Here is a 24810-nt window from a genome sequence, read left to right on the forward strand (position 1 = left end):
GGAGAGAGAGAAATCTCACATCGTGAAATATCAAGTCGCCGTATTCTGTCTGGTAGTCTTCCTGCATCTGGCGGAATGGCCGGTGATTCAGTGCCCTCGCAATAATAATGTTCACCACACGCACGACTTGCTGCATCACATTCTGTAAGTCTTTGAGTTTAGCTACAAGTGCTTCCTGATGAATGATACAAAGAAATGTAACACATTTGGGGAATAGGCTCTCTCTTTCTCATCAGGCCTATGAGTCCTTCCCTCTCGTGTTTGGGGCGTCCTCAGTGCACACAGATGCCGGATTTGATCGGTCAGTAATATTATCAGTAAAAAATTTAACGAGGGCTTTCAGAATATCCTCTCCTCGTGTTGGTCCCTGAAGGGGCAGTAAACATAAAAGTTTGTCTCTGAACGACTCGTTTTGAGGGAAGCGGACCCACTATCACTTACATCAGCGCTTTCGTCAAGCGAAATACTAAAACACGGCGCCACTGATATGTCAGTAATCAAATCAGATGTTATTGGTCCCATACACATGGTTAGCAGATGGTATTGGTCCCATACACATAGTTAGCAGATGGTAATGGTCCCATATACATAGTTAGCAGATGGTAATGGTCCCATACACATGGTTAGCAGATGGTAATGGTTAGTAGATGGTAATGGTCCCATACACATAGTTAGCGGATGGTAATGGTCCCATACACATAGTTAGCAGATGGTATTGGTCCCATACACATGGTTAGCAGATGGTAATGGTCACATACATAGTTAGCAGATGTTAATGGTCCCATACACATGATTAGTAGATGGTATTGGTCCCATACACATAGTTAGTGGATGGTAATGGTCCCATACACATAGTTAGCAGATGGTATTGGTCACATGGTTAGTAGATGGTATTGGTCCCATACACGTAGTTAGCAGATGGTATTGGTCCCATACACATAGTTAGCAGATGGTAATGGTCCCATACACATGGTTAGCAGATGGTATTGGTCCCATACACATAGTTAGTGGATGGTATTGGTCCCATACACATAGTTAGCAGATGGTATTGGTCCCATACACATAGTTAGCAGATGGTATTGGTCCCATACACATAGTTAGCAGATGGTATTGGTCCCATACACATAGTTAGCAGATGGTATTGGTCACATGGTTAGTAGATGGTATTGGTCCCATACACATAGTTAGCAGATGGTATTGGTCCCATACACATAGTTAGCAGATGGTATTGGTCCCATATACATAGTTAGCAGATGGTAATGGTCCCATACACATGGTTAGCAGATGGTAATGGTTAGTAGATGGTAATGGTCCCATACACATAGTTAGCGGATGGTAATGGTCCCATACACATAGTTAGCAGATGGTATTGGTCCCATACACATGGTTAGCAGATGGTAATGGTCACATACATAGTTAGCAGATGTTAATGGTCCCATACACATGATTAGTAGATGGTAATAGTCCCATACACATGGTTAGCAGATGTTATTGGTCCCATACACATGGTTAGTAGATGGTAATGGTCCCATACACATGGTTAGTAGATGGTAATGGTCACATACACATAGTTAGCAGATGTTATTGGTCACATGGTTAGCAGATGTTATTGGTCACATGGTTAGCAGATGTTATTGGTCACATGGTTAGCAGATGTTAATGGTCACATGGTTAGCAGATGTTATTGGTCACATGGTTAGCATATGTTAATGGTCACATGGTTAGCAGATGTTAATGGTCACATGGTTAGTAGATGTTATTGGTCACATGGTTAGCATATGTTAATGGTCACATGGTTAGCAGATGTTAATGGTCACATGGTTAGTAGATGTTATTGGTCACATGGTTGGCAGATGTTATTGGTCACATACACATGGTTAGCAGATGTTATTGGTCACATACACATGGTTAGTAGATGGTAATGGTCCCATACACATGGTTAGTAGATGGTAATGGTCACATACACATAGTTAGCAGATGTTATTGGTCACATGGTTAGCAGATGTTATTGGTCACATGGTTAGCAGATGTTATTGGTCACATGGTTAGCAGATGTTAATGGTCACATGGTTAGCAGATGTTATTGGTCACATGGTTAGCATATGTTAATGGTCACATGGTTAGCAGATGTTAATGGTCACATGGTTAGCAGATGTTATTGGTCACATGGTTAGCATATGTTAATGGTCACATGGTTAGCAGATGTTAATGGTCACATGGTTAGTAGATGTTATTGGTCACATGGTTGGCAGATGTTATTGGTCACATACACATGGTTAGCAGATGTTATTGGTCACATACACATGGTTAGCAGATGTTATTGGTCACATACACATGGTTAGCAGATGTTATTGGTCACATGGGTAGCAGGTGTTATTGGTCACATGGGTAGCAGGTGTTATTGGTCACATGGTTAGCAGATGTTATTGGTCACATGGTTAGTAGATGTTATTGGTCACATGGTTGGCAGATGTTATTGGTCACATACACATGGTTAGTAGATGTTATTGGTCACATGGTTAGCAGGTGTTATTGGTCACATGGGTAGCAGGTGTTATTGGTCACATGGGTAGCAGGTGTTATTGGTCACATGGGTAGCAGGTGTTATTGGTCACATGGGTAGCAGGTGTTATTGGTCACATGGTTAGCAGATGTTATTGGTCAGATACACATGGTTAGCAGATGTTATTGGTCACGTACACACGGTTAGCAGATGTTATTGGTCACATACACACGGTTAGCAGATGTTGTTGGTCACATGGTTAGCAGATGTTATAGGTCACATGGTCAGCAGATGTTATTGGTCACATGGTTAGCAGATGTTATTGGTCACATACACACGGTTAGCAGATGTTATTGGTCACATACACACGGTTAGCAGATGTTGTTGGTCACACGGTTAGCAGATGTTATTGGTCACATGGTTAGCAGATGTTATTGGTCACATGGTTAGTAGATGTTATTGGTCACATGGTTAGCAGATGTTAATGGTCACATGGTTAGCAGATGTTATTGGTCACATGGTTAGCAGATGTTATTGGTCACATGGTTAGCAGATGTTATTGGTCACATGGTTAGCAGATGTTATTGGTCACATGCACATGGTTTGCGCCTTCTTCCTCACGCTGTCTGTGTGGGTGGACAAATTCAGTTTGTCGTTGATGTGTACGCCGAGGAACTTAACTTTCCACCTTCTCCACTACTGTCCTGTTTCCTGAAGTCCACAATCATCTCCTTTGTTTTGTTGACGTTGAGTGTGAGGTTATTTTCCTGACACCACACTCCGAGGGCCCTCACCTCCTCCCTGTAGGCCGTCTCGTCGTTGTTGGTAATCGAGCATCTCACTGTAGTGTCGTCTGCGAACTTGATGATTTGAGTTGGAGGCGTGCTTGGCCACGCAGTCGTGGGTGAACAGGGAGTACAGGAGAGGGCTCAGAATGCACCCTTGTGGGGCCCCAGTGTTGAGGATCAGCGGGGTGGAGATGTTTCCTACCTTCACCACCTGGGGGTTGGCCCGTCATGAAGTCCAGGACCCAGTTGCACAGGGTGGGGTTCAGACCCAGGGTCTCGAGCTTAATGATGAGCTTGGAGGTTACTAGGGTGTTGAATGCTGAGCTGTAGTCAATGAACAGCATACTTACATAGGTATTCCTCTTGTCCAGATGGGGTAGGGCAGTGTGCAGAGTGATGGCGATTGCATCGTCTGTGGATCTATTGGGGCGGTAAGCAAATTGGAGTGGTCCTAGGGTGTCAGGTAGGGTGGAGGTGATATGGTCCTTGACTAGTCTCTCAAAGCACTTCATGATGACGGAAGTGAGTGCTACGGGGCGATAGTCGTTTAGTTCAGTTACAGCCCACCAGTTCCAGCCCACCAGTTAGTCCTTTCATCACCGCCTCAGACCAGTCTTTACACTCTGGTATCTCTGATAAGATCTGCAATCAGAAGGTCGGACAAACATCCGTTTTGTTGGGCAGGAGGAAAGTGGCCGTAGTTAGAGATCCCTTAATACCGGTCTACATCTCCCTGTCAAACAAAGCCTTATTTGTCTTGTCCTAGTTCTGGGGACTCACAGGGGTGCACATCTGAGTGTTTGCCCTAGCACTGCACACCAGATTACACCAATCTGTTAATTATTGTCTAGGCAAACAAAGTTACACTGAACAAAAAATATAAACGCAACATGACAAGTGCTGGTCTTGTGTTACATGAGCTGAAATAAAAGGTCCCAGAAATGTTACAGACAAAAATATGATTTTTCTCAATTCTGTGCACAAATTTGTTTACATCCCTGTTAGTGAGCATTTCTCTGCCAAGATATGCCACACCTGTAAGGAGGATGGATTATCAAGAAGCTGATTAAACAGCATGATCATTACACAGGTGCACATTGTGCTGGGGACCATAAAAGGCCACTCTAAAATGTGCAGTTTTGTCACACAACACCATAGATGTCTCGAGTTTTAAGGGAGTGTTCAGTTGGCATGCTGACTGCAGGAATGTCCACCAGAGGGTACTATGAGGCCCTATTGCCAGACAATTGAATGTTAGTTTATCTACCATAAGCCGCCTCCATCGTCGTTTTAAACCGGCCTCACATCCACAGATTACATGTCACCACTCCAGTCCAGGACCTCCACTTCCTGCTTCTTCACCTGCGGGAGCATCTGAGACCAGCCTCCCAGACAGCTGATGAAATTGTGGGATCATCTGAGACCAGCCACCTGGACAGCTGATGAAACTGTGGGATGGTCTGAGACCAGCCACCCAGACAGCTGATGAAACTGTGGATTGGTCTGAGACCAGCCACCCAGACAGCTGATGAAACTGTGGGATGGTCTGAGACCAGCCACCCAGACAGCTGATGAAACTGTGGGATCTTCTGAGACCAGCCTCCCAGACAGCTGATGAAACTGTGGGATGGTCTGAGACCAGCCACCCAGACAGCTGATGAAACTGTGGGATCTTCTGAGACCAGCCTCCCAGACAGCTGATGAAACTGGGATGGTCTGAGACCAGCCACCCAGACAGCTGATGAAACTGTGGGATGGTCTGAGACCAGCCACCCAGACAGCTGATGAAACTGTGGGATGGTCTGAGACCAGCCTCCCAGACAGCTGATGAAATTGGGATGGTCTGAGACCAGCCACCCAGACAGCTGATGAAACTGTTGGTTTGCACAACCTAAATCATTTCTGCATAAAACTTCTCGGGAAACTCATCTGCATCTGTGTTGTCCTCACCAAGGTCTTGACCTGACTGCAGTTCTGCGTCGTAGCTGCCTTCATTGGGCCTTCGATGGACGCTGGCACGCTGCAGAAGGGTGCTTTTCACGGAGGAATCCTGGTTTCAACTGTACCGGGCAGAAGGTTGAGAACGTGTATGGCTTCTTGTGGATTAGCAGTTTGCCGACTTCAACGTGGTGAACAGAGTGCCCCATGGTGGGGTTATGGTATTGCATTTTATTGATGACAATTTGAATGCACAGAGATACCGTAACGAGATCCTGAGGCCCATTGTCGTGCCATTCATCCACAGCCATCACCTCATGTTTCAGTATGATAATGCACAGCCCCATGTCACGAGGATCTGTACACAATTCCTGGAAGCTGAAAATGTCCCAGTTCTTCCATGGCCTGAATACTCACCAGACATATCACACATTGAGCATGTTTGGGATGCTGTGGATCGACTTGTACAACAGCATTTTCCAGTTCCCGCCAATATCCAGCAGCCATTGAAGTGGAGTGGGACAACATTCCACAGGCCACAATTATAAGCCAAGCCTGATCAACTACAGTGCTTCGAAAAGTATTCAGACCCCTTGACTTTTTCCACATTTTTTACAGCCTTATTTTAAAAAATCTTCATCAATCTACACACAATTCCCCATAATGACATCACAATGCCCCATAATGACATCACAATTCCCCATAATGACAAAGTGAAAACACGTTTTTAGAAATGTTTACAAAAAAATAAAATCAACTTAAATAACTTATTTACATAAGTATTCAGACCCTTTGCTATGAGACTCGAAATTGAGCTCAGGTGCATCCTGTTTCCAGTGATCATCCTTGAGATGTTACTACAACTTGATTGGAGTCCACCTGTGGTAAATTCAATTGATTGGACATGATTTGGAAAGGCACACACCTGTCTATATAAGGTCCCACAGTTGACAGTGCATGTCAGAGCAAAAACCAAGCCATGAGGTCGAAGGAATTGTCCGTAGAGCTCAGAGACAGGATTGTGTTGAGGCACAGATCTGGGGAAAGGTACCAAAACATTTCTGCAGCATTGAAGGTCCCCAAGAACACAGAGGCCTCCATCATTCTTAAATAGATGATGTTTGGATCCACCAAGACTCTTCATAGAGCTGGACGTCCGGCCAAACTGAACAATCGGGGAAGAAGGGCCTTGGTCAGGGAGGTGACCAATAACCCAATGTTCACTCAGATAAAGCTCCAGAGTCCCTCTGTGGAGAAAAGAGAACATTCCAGAAGCCACTCCTCAGTAAAAAGCACATGAAAGCCCACTTGGAGTTTGCCAGAAGGCACCTAAAGGACTCTCAGACCACAAGAAACAAGATTCTCTGGTCTAATAAAACTGAGATCGAACTCTTTGGCCTAAATGCCAAGCGTTACGTCTGGAGGAAACCTGGCGCCATCCTTACAGTGAAGCATGGTGGTGGCAGCATCATGCTGTGGGGATGTCTTTCAGGGACTGGGAGACTAGTCAGGATCGAGGGAAAGATGAACGGAGTGAAGTACAGAGAGATTAGTGCTGAAAACCTGCTCCAGAGTGCTCAGGACCTCAGACTGGGGCGAAGGTTCACCTTCCAACAGGACAGCAACCCTAAACATACAGCCAAGATGACACAGGAGTGGCTTCGTGACAAGTCTTTGAATGTCCTTGAGTGGCCCAGCCAGACACAGCACTTGAGCCTGATCGAACATCTCTCGAGAGACCTGAAAATAGCTGTGCAGTGACTCCCCATCCAACCTGACAGAGGATCTGCAGAGAAGAATGGGAGAAACTCCTCAAGTACACGTGTGCCAAGCTTGTAGCGTCATACCCAAGAAGACTTGAGGCTGTAATCGCTGCCAAAAGTGCTTCAACAAAAGTGCTGAGTAAAAGGGTCTGAATACTTATGTAAATGTGATAGTTAAATTTTATCTTAACAAATTTGTAAAAATGAACAAAACTGTTTTTTTTCTTTGTCATGGGGTACTGTTTGTAGATTGATGAGGGGAAAAACATATTTGTAACTAAATGTGGAAAACATCAAGGGGTGTAAATACTTCCTGAATGCACTGTATGTGTGAAGGAGATGTGTCGCGCTGCATGAGGCAAATGGTGGTCACACCAGATACTGACTGGTTTTCCCTACTCACGTCCCTACCTCTTTTCTTAAGGTGTCTTTTGAACAGCATTTGCATATCTGTATTCTAGTCATGTGACATCCATATTTTAGGGCTTCATTTATTTATTTAAATTGACTGATTTTCATTAAATGAACTGTAACTCAGTAAAATCCTTGAAATTGTTGCTTGTTGCGTTTTATATTTTTGTTAAGTGTAAATTATAATCCAACACTGCCTCAAGGGAGGATTTAGTGTATATTATAATCTAACACTGCCTCAAGGGAGGATTTAGTGTAAATTATAATCCAACACTGCCTCAAGGGAGGATTTAGTGTATATTATAATCTAACACTGCCTCAAGGGAGGATTTTGTGTAAATTATAATCCAACACTGCCTCAAGGGAGGATTTAGTGTATATTATAATCTAACACTGCCTCAAGGGAGGATTTAGTGTAAATTATAATCTAACACTGCCTCAAGGGAGGATTTAGTGTAAATTATAATCCAACACTGCCTCAAGGGAGGATTTAGTGTAAATTATAATCTAACACTGCCTCAAGGGAGGATTTAGTGTATATTATAATCTAACACTGCCTCAAGAGAGGATTTAGTGTAAATTATAATCTAACACTGCCTCAAGGGAGGATTTAGTGTAAATTATAATCCAACACTGCCTCAAGGGAGGATTTAGTGTAAATTATAATCTAACACTGCATCAAGGGAGGATTTAGTGTATATTATAATCTAACACTGCCTCAAGGGAGGATTTAGTGTATATTATAATCTAACACTGCCTCAAGGGAGGATTTAGTGTATATTATAATCTAACACTGCCTCAAGGGAGGATTTAGTGTATATTATAATCTAACACTGCCTCAAGGGAGGATTTAGTGTATATTATAATCTAACACTGCCTCAAGGGAGGATTTAGTGTAAATTATAATCTAACACTGCCTCAAGGGAGGAGAGATCCTATTAAATTACTACATGTAATTCTATGGTTTTGTCAATTAAATTACTACATGTAATTCTATGGTTTTGTCTAATAAATGACAATGTGTAACTTTTTGGGCGACCCGACCAAATTCACATAGAAATGTTATTTTTATATTTTTAAACCTGTTGTAGTCCCGTTCTTAAGTTTAGTTTGTGTCTTTTACTTTAGGTTTTGTACACCAGCTTCAAACAGCGGAAAATACTATTTGTGGTCATAGATTCTCTCTATGGTTTAAATGGTTCAATGATTCTCAGTGGTTTAAATGGTTCAATGATTCTCAGTGGTTTAGATGATTCAATGATTCTCTCTATGATTTAAATGGTTCAATGATTCTCAGTGGTTTAGATGGTTCAATGATTCTCTCTATGGTTTAAATGGTTCAATGATTCTCAGTGGTTTAGATGGTTCAATGATTCTCTGTAGTTTAGATGGTTCAATGATTCTCAGTGGTTTAGATGGTTCAATGATTCTCTCTATGGTTTAAATGGTTCAATGATTCTCAGTGGTTTAGATGGTTCAATGATTCTCTGTAGTTTAGATGGTTCAATGATTCTCAGTGGTTTAGATGGTTCAATGATTCTCTGTGGTTTAGATGGTTCAATGATTCTCTGTGGTTTAGATGGTTCAATGGTTCTCAGTGGTTTAGATGATTCAATGATTCTCTATTGTTTAAATGGTTCAATGATTCTCTCTATGGTTTAGATGATTCAATGATTCTCAGTGGTTTAAATGGTTCAATGATTCTCAGTGGTTTAAATGGTTCAATGATTCTCTGTGGTTTAAATGGTTCAATGATTCTCAGTGGTTTAAATGGTTCAATGATTCTCAGTGGTTTAAATGGTTCAATGATTCTCAGTGGTTTAAATGGTTCAATGATTCTCAGTGGTTTAAATGGTTCAATGATTCTCTCTATGGTTTAAATGGTTCAATGGTTCTTAGTGGTTTAGATGGTACAATGGTTCTCAGTGGTTTAGATGGTACAATGATTCTCAGTGGTTTAGATGGTTCAATGATTCTCAGTGGTTTAGATGGTGCAATGATTCTCAGTGGTTTAGATGGTGCAATGATTCTCAGTGGTTTAAATGGTTCAATGATTCTCAGTGGTTTAGATGGTGCAATGATTCTCAGTGGTTTAAATGGTGCAATGATTCTCAGTGGTTTAGATGGTGCAATGATTCTCAGTGGTTTAAATGGTTCAATGATTCTCAGTGGTTTAGATGGTGCAATGATTCTCAGTGGTTTAGATGGTTCAATGATTCTCAGTGGTTTAGATGGTGCAATGATTCTCAGTGGTTTAAATGGTTCAATGATTCTCAGTGGTTTAGATGGTTCAATGATTCTCTCTATGGTTTAAATGGTTCAATGATTCTCAGTGGTTTAGATGGTGCAATGATTCTCAGTGGTTTAGATGGTTCAATGATTCTCAGTGGTTTAGATGGTGCAATGATTCTCAGTGGTTTAGATGGTTCAATGATTCTCAGTGGTTTAGATGGTGCAATGATTCTCAGTGGTTTAAATGGTTCAATGATTCTCAGTGGTTTAGATGGTTCAATGATTCTCTCTATGGTTTAAATGGTTCAATGATTCTCAGTGGTTTAAATGGTTCAATGATTCTCAGTGGTTTAAATGGTTCAATGATTCTCTCTATGGTTTAAATGGTTCAATGATTCTCAGTGGTTTAAATGGTTCAATGATTCTCTATGGTTTAAATGGTTCAATGATTCTCAGTGGTTTAGATGGTTCAATGATTCTCTCTATGGTTTAAATGGTTCAATGATTCTCAGTGGTTTAAATGGTTCAATGATTCTCAGTGGTTTAAATGGTTCAATGATTCTCAGTGGTTTAGATGGTGCAATGATTCTCTGGTTTAAATGGTGCAATGATTCTCAGTGGTTTAGATGGTGCAATGATTCTCAGTGGTTTAGATGGTTCAATAATTCTCAGTGGTTTAAATGGTTCAATGATTCTCAGTGGTTTAAATGGTTCAATGATTCTCAGTGGTTTAAATGGTTCAATGATTCTCAGTGGTTTAAATGGTTCAATGATTCTCAGTGGTTTAAATGGTTCAATGATTCTCAGTGGTTTAGATGGTTCAATGATTCTCTCTATGGTTTAAATGGTTGGTTTAAATGATTCTCTCTATGGTTTAAATGGTTGGTTTAAATGATTCTCAGTGGTTTAAATGATTCAATGATTCTCAGTGGTTTAAATGGTTCAATGATTCTCAGTGGTTTAAATGATTCTCAGTGGTTTAAATGGTTCTCAGTGGTTTAAATGATTCAATGATTCTCTATGGTTTAAATGATTCTCGCTGGTTTAAATGGTTCAATGATTCTCAGCATTGCTTGTTTTGTCACAAACTGAAATTAGGCGAACTATTAGAATTTCTATATAAAATGTGTATGTATATATTTTGCACTATTAAATGACTATGTAATTCAATGGTTTTCTCTTGGAAATTGTTAATATTTTTATTCAGGGTACTATGCGAATCCCAGGTCTTGACCAGAGATTAGGGTTGTCCCAAATTCCACCCTATTCCCTACATAGTGCACTACTTTAGACCAGAGTCCTATGGGACCCTGTTCCCCATATAGTGCGCTACTTTAGACCAGAGCCCTATGGAACACTATTCCCTACATAGTGCACTACTTTAGACCAGAGCCCGATGGCCCTTTTTACAAATGTAAAAGAGGGCACTACATAGTGAATAGGGTTCCATTTGTGATGGAGACAGACACAGAACACACAGCCGGAGCATCAAAGCCGGGCTGATGTTTTGAAAAGTCCAGCCTTTCTTTTGATCCAGCACTAGATGAAAGATCCTGTCAGCCCGTCAGAATTTCCCAACACTCAGTCTGATTGGTTCATTAGCCTCATTGTCGACATAGAAGCAGGATTTCCCTACAGGAGGTGCTGTGTGTTTTGCATATGAAGATGCTACTCTCTTAAGTCAGTTTCCTGTACGAGCCTAGGTGAATAATGTGAAGCCTTATGTATCCCTTATGAAGCCTAATGTAGCCTTTATGAAGTCTAATGTATCCATTATGAAGCCTTATGTATCCTCGCTTTACAAAGCCTTATAACCCCTCTGTCTCCTCCAGGTACCCCATTCTGCAGCAGGTGACTGAGCAGCACAATGAGACGTCAGTAGTCCGCCTCCGTAGCATGGCCACGTCACGTTCCTCACGCGTCACAAGGTCATCAGTCGGGCTCAATGGATTGGACGAGAACTTCTGTGGCCGAACCCTCAGGAACCGCAGCATCGCCCAGCCGGAGGAGGTTCAGGGGTCACCGCTCCCCGGCAGCAGGGCTCCCCGCTCCCCCAAGAAGAGACAGGACGCCCAGGCTGGGAGCTCAGAGAAGCCTGGGGGTCACCAGGGAAAGGTAACCCACCACAAGGCCTCCCCAGTGGACAGGGAGACATGGCCGAGCCCCAGGAAGAGGGGACTGTCCTGCTCAGAGAGAGAGAGTGATGGGTGTGGGGGTTTGGACCAGGCTGAGAACTGTGAGGGGAGGGGGAAGGAGACGTCGGGGGCTGGTGGGAGAGATGCTTCTCTGCTCCTCAAAAGGGCCAAACGGTGTTCCCGTCACGGGGAGTCGCAGGGCCCCGAGGACGACCCCTCTTCTGCACCCGCCAAACCTGACATCCCCCCATCCTCCTGCACCCCCCCAGCGACTGTCAAGGAGAACAGTGAAGAGGGTGACCCGCTCAACCTAATCTGCACCGCACCCTCTTCCTCTTCTCCACAGAACCTCAACAAAGAGGAAGGTGAGGAGGAGGAGGAGGAGGAGGACAGCGGCGGCCATATTGAGAGCGACGGCCATGCTCAGCAGCCCCTGAACTCCACTTCCCATAATCCCCCTGTTCCGCCCCAGAACTCAAACTCCCATAAATCCTCTACTGGGCTGGGACAGACCAGCAGTAGCTTTGACGCTCAGACAATCCCCCCGGGTGCCAGCGCTGCCGTTAACACCAGCTGCCCAGGTCCCAGTCCCGCACTGCTGAACGGCGGCCAGATGGGGGCGCCCTGCCCCTCGCCCCCAGACCCCATAGTGCCTTGTAGAAACTGTGATCCTGTGCAGGAGGAGGAGGTTAGGGACTCTGGGGAGTATTCTGCTCCTCCTCTGGCCTCCTTTGAAGAGGACTCCTCCACCCCACACCTGTCAGTCAGGGAGGAGGAAGTGGAGTTGGATGTAGTGGGGGACTCGGTGTGTCAGGAGGAGGAAGTGACAGCGACCGAGGAGGAGGAAGAGGAAGAGGAGGAGGAGGAGAGTACCAACGGGAGAAGTAATGGTTGGCCACTGGTGCAGGATGCTGTTGCCACCAGTATCATCAACGTAAACCACAACATCACAAACAACAACATCAACAACTCAGGAGAATCCACCATGCCTTTGCTAGCCCCCCAGACCCACTCAGAGACCCCTTCTGTCTCCGGCACTTCGCCCCCGTCCTTCACCCAACCCCACGAACACCAATACACCCTGAGGACTTCGCCCCGGAGAGCTGGGGCCCCCTCGTCCCCCAAACCCTGCTCCCCTCCCAGAGACCCTCTTCGGGACAACGGCCCTCTGAGAGAGGGGGCCTGTCGGAGGCTGGATCTGGACGCTACTCTGGCTACTTCTACCCCTTCTTCAGGTCCCTCCAGCACCCAGGCCAGGGGAGGGTCTCTCCCATCTCTTCTGTCGGTTCCCATGGAGCAGGGAGCCGGTGGGGATGACAAGGACAGGGTAGTAGGGGACGGTCGGGACTACGGGGAGCTCCGAGAAGGCGCCCGGGCAGCCAGTAAGGAGGTTCCGGTAGGAGGAAGCCAGCAGCAGGAGGAGGAGAAGCAGGTGGAGGACGAAGAGGAACCAGATGTGTATTACTTTGAGTCGGACCACCTGGTGCTCAAACACAACAAAGAGTGCGTAGTGGGAGTTCCTGTGATTATATCTAGATTATTGTCCTGTCAATTGACAAACTCAATTCCTGAGATTATATCTACAGTGGGGCAAAAAAGTATTTAGTCAGCCACCAATTGTGCAAGTTCTCCCACTTAAAAAGATGAGAGAGGCCTGTAATTTTCATCATAGGTACACTTCAACTATGATAGACAAAAAAAAAATAAAAATCCAGAAAATCACATTGTTGGATTTTTAATGAATTTATTTGCAAATTATGGTGGAAAATAAGTATTTGGTCAATAACAACAGTTTATCTCAATACTTTGTTATATACTCTTTGTTGTTTTCTGTAAGTCTTCACAAGGTTTTCACACACTGTTGCTGGTATTTTGGCCTATTCCTCCATGCAGATCTCCTCTAGAGCAGTGATGTTTTGGGGCTGTTGCTGGAAAACACGGACTTTCAACTCCCTCCAAAGATTTTCTATGGTTGAGATCTGAAGACTGGCTAGGCCACTCCAAGACCTTGAAATGCTTCTTATGAAGCCACTCCTTCGTTGCTCGGGCGGTGTGTTTGGGATCATTGTCATGCTGAAAGACCCAGCCACGTTTCATCTTCAATGCCCTTGCTGATGGAAGGAGGCTTTCACTCAAAATCTCACGATACATGGCCCCATTCATTCTTTCCTTTACACGGATCAGCCGTCCTGGTCCCTTTGCAGAAAAACAGCCCCAAAGCATGATGTTTCCACCCCCATGCTTCACAGTAGGTATGGTGTTCTTTGGATGCAACTCAGCATTCTTTGTCCTACAAACACGACGAGTTGATTAATACAGGTAATGAGTGGAGGACATAGGAGCCTCTTAAAGAAGAAGTTACAGGTCTGTCAGAGCCAGAAATCTTGCTTGTTTGTGGGTGACCAAATACTTATTTTCCACCATCATTTGCAAATAAATTCATTAAAAATCCTACAATGTGATTTTTCTGGATTTTTTTCCTCGTTTTGTCTGTCATAGTTGAAGTGTACCTATGATGAAAAGTACAGGCCTCTCCCATCTTTGTAAGTGGGAGAACTTGCACAATTGGTGGCTGACTAAATACTTTTTTGCCCCACTGTACATTATAGTCCTATCAACTGACAAACTCAATTCCTGGGATTATATCTAGATTATAGTCCTGTCAACTGACAATCTCAATTCCTGGGATTATATCTAGATTATAGTCCTGTCAACTGACAAACTCAATTCATGGGATTATATCTAGATTGCTTTTCTTTTGTACTTGATTGATTAGTTAAGGTAATTGATTAGTTAGGAACTCCCCTCAGCTGGTTGTCTTCATTGATTAGTTAGGAACTCCCCTCAGCTGGTTGTCTTCATTGATTAGTTAGGAACTCCCCTCATCTGGTTGTCTTCATTGATTAGTTAGGAACTCCCCTCACCTGGGTGTCTTCATTGATTAGTTAGGAACTCCCCTCACCTGGGTGTCTTCATTGATTAGTTAGGAACTCCCCTCACCTGGTTGTCTTCATTGATTAGTTAGGAACTCCCCTCACCTGGGTGTCTTCATTGATTAGTTAGGAACTCCCCTCACCTGGTTGTCTTCATTGATTAGTTAGGAACTCCCCTCATCTGGTTGTCTTCATTGATTAGTTAGGAACTCCCCTCATCTGGTTGTTTTCATTGATTAGTTAGGAACTCCCCTCACCTGGTTGTCTTCATTGATTAGTTAGGAACTCCCCTCACCTGGGTGTCTTCATTGATTAGTTAGGAACTCCCCTCACCTGGTTGTCTTCATTGATTAGTTAGGAACTCCCCTCACCTGGGTGTCTTCATTGATTAGTTAGGAACTCCCCTCACCTGGTTGTCTTCATTGATTAGTTAGGAACTCCCCTCATCTGGTTGTCTTCATTGATTAGTTAGGAACTCCCCTCACCTGGTTGTCTTCATTGATTAGTTAGGAACTCCCCTCACCTGGGTGTCTTCATTGATTAGTTAGGAACTCCCCTCACCTGGTTGTCTTCATTGATTAGTTAGGAACTCCCCTCACCTGGGTGTCTTCATTGATTAGTTAGGAACTCCCCTCACCTGGTTGTCTAGGTCTTTCTTGATTTAGGAACTCCCCTCACCTGGTTGACTAGGTCTTCATTTGACACCAATTAAATTGAAATCACAGAAACCAGCAGACACGCGGTCCCTCCAGGAACTGAGGTTCACACCCCATCTTTAGAATCAGCAGTGATTGTGGTCAACTCCATAGTACCTGTAAAAAGGTCTTTGGGTCCCGGATTGTAAAGGTCTTTGGGTGCAGGGTTGTACAGGTCTTTGGGTGCAGGGTTGTACAGGTCTTTGGGTGCAGGGTTGTACAGGTCTTTGGGTGCAGGGTTGTACAAGTCTATGGGTGCAGGGTTGTACAAGTCTATGGGTGCAGGGTTGTACAGGTCTTTGGGTGCAGGGTTGTACAGGTCTTTGGGTGCAGGGTTGTACAGGTCTTTGGGTGCAGGGTTGTACAGGTCTTTGGGTGCAGGGTTGTACAGGTCTTTGGGTGCAGGGTTGTACAGGTCTTTGGGTGCAGGGTTGTACAGGTCTTTGGGTGCAGGGTCGTACAGGTGTTTGGGTGCAGGGTCGTACAGGTCTTTGGGTGCAGGGTTGTACAGGTCTTTGGGTGCAGGGTTGTAAAGGTCTTTGGGTGTAGGGTCGTACAGGTCTTTGGGTGCAGAGTCGTACAGGTCTTTGGGTGCAGGGTCGTACAGGTGTTTGGGTGCAGGGTCGTACAAGTCTTTGGGTGCAGGGTCGTACAGGTCTTTGGGTGCAGGGTTGTACAGGTCTTTGGGTGCAGGGTCGTACAGGTCTTTGGGTGCAGGGTCGTACAGGTCTTTGGGTGCAGGGTTGTACAGGTCTTTGGGTGCAGGGTCGTACAGGTCTTTGGGTGCAGGGTCGTACAGGTCTTTGGGTGCAGGGTCGTACAGGTCTATGGGTGCAGGGTTGTACAGGTCTTTGGGTGCAGGGTCGTACAGGTCTTTGGGTGCAGGGTTGTGAAAGGGTATAATGTAGAAATGGAAAATCCTGATTTTTTTTTTTTTTGCAAGGAGCACAACATGGTAGCACTGTAGAGCTCTGACTCACTGGAAAATGCTGGAAACGTTATTTCCATTGGATTGACTGCAGGTTTCTCCTTCAGTAGATTTTATAGGCTACTACTGTCTGGTGTCTGTTAGTGTGGATGGCTGCTGCCGTCACCCCTCAACACACCAGCATCAGATATTACAACTGGGTCTGTGGTGATAATGGGGGTTAGTGATGATAGGGTAGTTGGTCTGTGGTGATAATGGGGGTTAGTGATGACAGGGGGGTTGGTCTGTGGTGATAATGGGGGTTAGTGATGACAGGGGGGTTGGTCTGTGGTGATAATGGGGGTTAGTGATGACAGGGGGGTTGGTCTGTGGTGATAATGGGGGTTAGTAATGACAGGGAGGTTGGTCTGTGGTGATGATGGGGGTTAGTAATGACAGGGAAGTTGGTCTGTGGTGATAATGGGGGTTAGTAATGACAGGGTAGTTGGTCTGTGGTGGTAATGGGGGTTATTAATGACAGGGTAGTTGGTCTGTGGTGATAATGGGGGTTAGTAATGACAGGGTAGTTGGTCTGTGGTGATAATGGGGGTTATTAATGACAGGGTAGTTGGTCTGTGATGATAATGGGGGTTAGTGATGACAGGGCAGTTGGTCTGTGGTGATAATGGGGGTTAGTGATGACAGGGTAGTTGGTCTGTGGTGGTAGTGGGGGGTTAGTGATGACAGGGGAGTTAGTCTGTGGTGATAATGGGGGTTAGTGATGACAGGGGGGTTGGTCTGTGGTGATAATGGGGGTTAGTGATGACAGGGGGGTTGGTCTGTGGTGATAATGGGGGTTAGTAATGACAGGGAGGTTGGTCTGTGGTGATGATGGGGGTTAGTAATGACAGGGAAGTTGGTCTGTGGTGATAATGGGGGTTAGTAATGACAGGGTAGTTGGTCTGTGGTGGTAATGGGGGTTATTAATGACAGGGTAGTTGGTCTGTGGTGATAATGGGGGTTAGTAATGACAGGGTAGTTGGTCTGTGGTGATAATGGGGGTTATTAATGACAGGGTAGTTGGTCTGTGATGATAATGGGGGTTAGTGATGACAGGGCAGTTGGTCTGTGGTGATAATGGGGGTTAGTGATGACAGGGTAGTTGGTCTGTGGTGGTAGTGGGTGGTTAGTGATGACAGGGGAGTTAGTCTGTGGTGATAATGGGGGTTAGTGATGACAGGGTAGTTGGTCTGTGGTGATGACAGGTAAGTTGGTCTGTGGTGATAATGGGGGTTAGTGATGATAGGGTAGTTGGTCTGTGGTGATGACAGGAGAGTTGGTCTGTGGTGATAATGGGGGTTAGTGATGACAGGGGGGTTGGTCTGTGGTGATAATGGGGGTTAGTGATGACGGGGGTTGGTCTGTGGTGATAATGGGTATTTGTGATGACAGTGGGGTTTGGTCTGTGGTGATAATGGGGGTTAGTGATGACAGGGGGGTTGGTCTGTGGCGATAATGGGGGTTAGTGATGACAGGGTAGTTGGTCTGTGGTGGTAGTGGGGGGTTAGTAATGACAGGGTAGTTAGCCTGTGGTAATAATGGGGGTTAGTGATGACAGGGTAGTTGGTCTGTGGTGATAATGGTAGTGGAGGGTTAGTGATGACAGGGTAGTTGGTCTGTTGGTCCATTCATTTCCCCATAGGAGTGGCTGAACGAACCAGAGGTACCTCATTTCCCCATAGGAGTGGCTGAACGAACCAGAGGTACCTCATTTCCCCATAGGAGTGGCTGAACGAACCAGAGGTAACTCATTTCCCCATAGGAATGGCTGAACGAACCAGAGGTACCTCATTTCCCCATAGGAGTGGCTGAACGAACCAGAGGTAACTCATTTTCCCCATAGGAGTGGCTGAACGAACCAGAGGTAACTCATTTCCCCATAGGAGTGGCTGAACGAACCAGAGGTAACTCATTTCCCCATAGGAGTGGCTGAACGAACCAGAGGTATCTCATCTCTGCGTTTCAGGAGCTCTATTGCCTTTCAATTTCAGGGTGTGACTTTAAATTCCAAGCCAAGACTTGAAAAATCCTAATTGAAAACAGCAGTTTTCATATCTTTAATTGGAATAGGAATAGAAACCCGACCGACTGATTCTAAAACAACCCTCCTATAAAATCCATCCTTGATGGTGCCCAGCTGAGAGTTCAGGCTGAGGGTACCAAGGTTTGGAAAATAGAACTGATCCTTAGGGAGTATCATGTGACATATATTGGTAATATGATTCATGTTGCCAGCTAGAGTGAGATTACTGTGATGAAGAAACTACTGTCGTTAGCTCAGATGAATGCAGGGATCGGAGGTTGCATCCCAAACGGCACCCTATTCCATAGTGCACTACGGGCCCTGGTCCAGAGTAGTGCACCGTGTAGGGAATAGGGGTAGTGCTGGGTGCTGGGCAGTCAGTGCTGGGCAGTCAGGTCCTGTTGGGTTGGGTTGAGCTGGACTGGGTTGAACTGGGCTGAACTGGGTTGAACCGGGCTGGACTGGGTTGAACCGGGCTAGACTGGGTTGACTGGTCTAGTGGGTTAACTGGTCTAGTGGGTTAACTGGTCTAGTGGGTTAACTGGTCTAGGAACAGTGGGTTAACTGGTCTAGGAACAATGGGTTAACCTGGTCTAGGAACAGTGGGTTAACCTGGTCTAGGAACAGTGGGTTAACCTGGTTTAGGAACAGTGGGTTAACCTGGTCTAGGAACAGTGGGTTAACTGGTCTAGGAACAGTGGGTTAACTGGTCTAGGAACAGTGGGTTAACTGGTCTAGGAACAGTGGGTTAACTGGTCTAGGAACAGTGGGTTAACCTGGCCTAGGAACAGTGGGTTAACTGGTCTAGGAACAGTGGGTTAACCTGGCCTAGGAACAGTGGGTCATCCTGGCCTAGGAACAGTGGTTTAACTACCTTGTTCAGGGGCAGAACAACAGCTTGGGAATTCGATCTTGCAACCTTTCGGTTACTAGTCCAACGCTCTAACCACTAGGCTACCTGCCGCCCCTCACAACGACAATATGCATGATAGTCTTTCCTGGTTGAGGGTTGAAGAGAGATTTATCGTTTTTATGATCAATTACTGTGACGAAAAGGACAGTCCCTAAGTCCAAAACAAATTATTGGCAACGCACAGTATTATGCAGAGACATTACCTCATGGAACTCCCTTCACAGTATTACACAGAGCCATGATCACATGGAACTACCTTCACAGTATTACACAGAGCCATGATCACATGGAACTACCTTCACAGTGTTACACAGAGCCATGATCACATGGAACTCCCTTCACAGTATTACACAGAGCCATGATCACATGGAACTCCCTTCACAGTATTACACAGAGCCATGATCACATGGAACTACCTTCACAGTATTATACAGTCATGATCCCATGGAACTACCTTCACAGTATTATATAGTCATGATCACATGGAACTACCTTCACAGTATTAAACAGAGACATTACCTCATGGAACTCCCTTCACAGTATTACGCAGAGCCATGATCCCATGGAACTACCTTCACAGTATTACGCAGAGCCATGATCCCATGGAACTACCTTCACAGTATTACGCAGAGCCATGATCCCATGGAACTACCTTCACAGTATTACACAGAGCCATGATCCCATGGAACTCCCTTCACAGTATTACATAGAGCCATGATCTCATGGAACTACCTTCACAGTATTATACAGTCATGATCCCATGGAACTACCTTCACAGTATTACACAGAGCCATGATCCCATGGAACTCCCTTCACAGTATTACATAGAGCCATGATCTCATGGAACTACCTTCACAGTATTACACAGAGCCATGATCCCATGGAACTCCCTTCACAGTATTACATAGAGCCATGATCTCATGGAACTACCTTCACAGTATTCCACAGAGCCATGATCCCATGGAACTCCCTTCACAGTATTATATAGTCATGATCACATGGAACTACCTTCACAGTATTAAACAGAGACATTACCTCATGGAACTCCCTTCACAGTATTACGCAGAGCCATGATCCCATGGAACTACCTTCACAGTATTACACAGAGCCATGATCCCATGGAACTACCTTCACAGTATTCCACAGAGCCATGATCTCATGGAACTACCTTCACAGTATTCCACAGAGCCACGATCTCATGGAACTACCTTCACAGTATTCCACAGAGCCATGATCCCATGGAACTACCTTCACAGTATTCCACAGAGCCATGATCTCATGGAACTACCTTCACAGTATTCCACAGAGCCATGATCTCATGGAACTACCTTCACAGTATTCCACAGAGCCATGATCTCATGGAACTACCTTCACAGTATTCCACAGAGCCATGATCCCATGGAATTCCCTTCACAGTATTCCACAGAGCCATGATCTCATGGAACTACCTTCACAGTATTCCACAGAGCCATGATCTCATGGAACTACGGGGACCATAAGGGAACAAACAGACACATTATTGTACTTTGTTTGTATATTGTTGTAGATTACATTTGAGTGACTGTCCGTTTCTCTCTTACTTGTCATGTCTTGTGTGTTTTGAGGACCCCGGGAAGAGCAGGTACTGCTTCTGCAAAAGGTAATGGGGATCCTAATAAGCAAATTAACCTCTCCCCCCTCTGTTACCCCCCCCCCCTCTCCCCCCTCCATCAGTTACCAGAGGTTACTCCAGACTGTAGGTGTGTTGGAGGCCCAGAGGACTCAGAGTATACTGGACTTGGAGCGTCTGGCCAGACAGCAGAGAGAAGCTCTCCAAGACCCGGTCAGCTTTGTGGAGCAGCTGCAGAAACAGGTTTGTTGCTCCTCTCTCTCGCTATCTCTCTCTGTCTCTCTCTGTCTTGTTCTATGAGGTCACTTCCTGCTGAGTTCTTACCTCTGACCCCCAGGTGGAACTGGGCATGCCGCGGCCCCAGAGAGTGGTTCAGCTGCCAGACATCTCATGGGACCAGTACACGTCAGGACTGGGAGACTTCGAGAGGGAGTTCTGTGACAAGAAACGCAAAACCAGGAGGCTCAAACTCATATTCGATAAGGGTGAGTCGACCAGGAGGCTCAAACTGATGAGGGTGAGTCGACCAGGAGGCTCAAACTGATGAGGGTGAGTAGACCAGGAGGCTCAAACTGATGAGGGTGAGTCGACCAGGAGGCTCAAACTGATGAGGGTAAGTCGACCAGGAGGCTCAAACTGATGAGGGTGAGTCGACCAGGAGGCTCAAACTGATGAGGGTGAGTCGACCAGGAGGCTCAAACTGATGAGGGTAAGTCGACCAGGAGGCTCAAACTGATGAGGGTGAGTCGACCAGGAGGCTCAAACTGATGAGGGTGAGTCGACCAGGAGGCTCAAACTGATGAGGGTGAGTCGACCAGGAGGCTCAAACTGATGAGGGTGAGTCGACCAGGAGGCTCAAACTGATGAGGGTGAGTCGACCAGGAGGCTCAAACTGATGAGGGTGAGTCGACCAGGAGGCTCAAACTGATGAGGGTGAGTCGACCAGGAGGCTCAAACTGATGAGGGTGAGTCGACCAGGAGGCTCAAACTGATGAGGGTGAGTCGACCAGGAGGCTCAAACTGATGAGGGTGAGTCGACCAGGAGGCTCAAACTGATGAGGGTGAGTCGACCAGGAGGCTCAAACTGATGAGGGTGAGTCGACCAGGAGGCTCAAACTGATGAGGGTGAGTCGACCAGGAGGCTCAAACTGATGAGGGTGAGTCGACCAGGAGGCTCAAACTGATGAGGGTGAGTCGACCAGGAGGCTCAAACTGATGAGGGTGAGTCGACCAGGAGGCTCAAACGGATGAGGGTAAGTCGACCAGGAGGCTCAAACTCATATTGGATAAGGGTGAGTCGATCGTTACCGACAAGGCATCGTATGAATTAAGTTGTTTGATTGACTAATTGTTTATTTCATAATTGAAATGGGTCTTATCTTCCAATGTTTTGGAAATGCTTTGTTCTTTCTGTCTCCAATCAGTGTGCTGTATTATTATTATTATTATTATTATTATTATTACTATAGTTACCAGACTGATCAATCAGTGTGCTGTATTATTATTATTATTATTACTATAGTTACCAGACCGACCAATCAGTGTGCTGTATTATTATTACTATAGTTACCACTGATCAATCAGTGTGCTGTATTATTATTATTACTATAGTTACCAGACTGACCAATCAGTGTGCTGTATTATTATTATTATTATTACTATAGTTACCAGACCGACCAATCAGTGTGCTGTATTATTATTACTATAGTTACCAGACTGATCAATCAGTGTGCTGTATTATTATTATTATTATTATTACTATAGTTACCAGACTGACCAATCAGTGTGCTGTATTATTATTATTATTATTACTATAGTTACCAGACTGACCAATCAGTGTGCTGTATTATTATTATTATTATTATTATTACTATAGTTACCAGACTGACCAATCAGTGTGCTGTATTATTATTATTATTATTACTATAGTTACCAGACTGACCAATCAGTGTGCTGTATTATTATTATTATTATTACTATAGTTACCAGACTGACCAATCAGTGTGCTGTATTATTATTATTATTATTACTATAGTTACCAGACTGACCAATCAGTGTGCTGTATTATTATTATTATTATTATTACTATAGTTACCAGACTGACCAATCAGTGTGCTGTATTATTATTATTATTATTACTATAGTTACCAGACTGACCAATCAGTGTGCTGTATTATTATTATTATTATTATTACTATAGTTACCAGACCGACCAATCAGTGTGCTGTATTATTATTACTATAGTTACCAGACTGATCAATCAGTGTGCTGTATTATTATTATTATTATTATTACTATAGTTACCTGACCGACCAATCAGTGTGCTGTATTATTATTATTATTATTACTATAGTTACCAGACTGACCAATCAGTGTGCTGTATTATTATTATTATTATTATTACTATAGTTACCAGACCGACCAATCAGTGTGCTGTATTATTATTATTATTATTACTATAGTTACCAGACTGATCAATCAGTGTGCTGTATTATTATTATTATTACTATAGTTACCAGACTGATCAATCAGTGTGCTGTATTATTATTATTATTATTATTATTACTATAGTTACCAGACCGACCAATCAGTGTGCTGTATTATTATTATTATTATTATTATTATTACTATAGTTACCAGACCGACCAATCAGTGTGCTGTATTATTATTATTATTATTACTATAGTTACCAGACCGACCAATCAGTGTGCTGTATTATTATTATTATTATTATTACTATAGTTACCAGACTGATCAATCAGTGTGCTGTATTATTATTATTATTACTATAGTTACCAGACTGACCAATCAGTGTGCTGTATTATTATTACTATAGTTACCAGACTGACCAATCAGTGTGCTGTATTATTATTACTATAGTTACCAGACTGACCAATCAGTGTGCTGTATTATTATTATTACTGTAGTTACCAGACTGACCAATCAGTGTGCTGTATTATTATTACTATAGTTACCAGACTGACCAATCAGTGTGCTGTATTATTATTATTATCATAGTCAGGTTACCAGACCGACCAATCAGTGTGCTGTATTATTACTATTACTATAGTCAGGTTTCCAGACTGACCAATCAGTGTGCTGTATTATTATTACTATAGTTACCAGACTGACCAATCAGTGTGCTGTATTATTATTTCTATAGTCAGGTTACCAGACTGACCAATCAGTGTGCTGTATTATTATTATTATTATTATTACTATAGTTACCAGACTGACCAATCAGTGTGCTGTATTATTATTTCTATAGTCAGGTTACCAGACCGACCAATCAGCCCCTTGGATCCCAAGGACAAGGAGGGTGAATCGTCGACCCTGTACTCTGCTCTGCCCTCTAGTGATGCTCTGGAGAACAGCAGCAACTCACAGGTAAACACACTGCCAATGGTTACGGTTACGCTCCCCAACACACACACACACACACACACACACACACACACAATGCCTTCAGGAGGTATTCACACGCCTTGACTTTCTCCACATTTTGTTGTCTTACAGCCTGAATTTAAAATGGATTAAATTGGGTAGCCTAGTGGTTAGAGCGTTGGACCAGTAACTGAAAGGTTGCTGGATCGAATCCCCGAGCTGACAAGGTACAAATCTGTCGTTGTGCCCCTGAACAGGCAGTTAACCCACTGTTCCTAGACCAGTCATTGTAAATAAGAATTTGTTATTAACTGACTTGCCTAGTTAAATACAGGTTCAATTAATAAATACAAATGTAGATTTGTTTTGTCACTGGCCAACACATAATAAACCATAATATCCCATGAGAGGAATTATGTTTTTCAACATTTTTACAAATTAATAAAAAATTAAAACCCGGAAATGTCTTCAGTCAATAAGTATTCAACCCCTTTGTTATGACAAGCCTAAATAGTT

General features: G+C 44.1%; 1 protein-coding gene across 1 annotated transcript in view; it reads left to right on the forward strand.

The window, feature by feature from the left end:
- The window catches only part of zzz3 (zinc finger, ZZ-type containing 3), a 62240-nt gene that overhangs the window by 8034 nt on the left and 29396 nt on the right, over window positions 1-24810 (forward strand). The window contains exons 2-5 of the mRNA XM_036986720.2: window positions 11468-13273; window positions 21015-21153; window positions 21248-21395; window positions 24179-24297. Of these exons, the coding sequence (XP_036842615.2) occupies window positions 11532-13273; window positions 21015-21153; window positions 21248-21395; window positions 24179-24297 (2148 nt within the window). The 5' untranslated portion in view covers window positions 11468-11531. The remainder of the gene's footprint in view (window positions 1-11467; window positions 13274-21014; window positions 21154-21247; window positions 21396-24178; window positions 24298-24810) is intronic.

Source organism: Oncorhynchus mykiss, chromosome 8 (genome assembly GCF_057628025.1).
Source record: "Oncorhynchus mykiss isolate SJ-2025 chromosome 8, ASM5762802v1, whole genome shotgun sequence".
In the NCBI taxonomy this organism is placed as follows: Eukaryota; Metazoa; Chordata; class Actinopteri; order Salmoniformes; family Salmonidae; genus Oncorhynchus; species Oncorhynchus mykiss.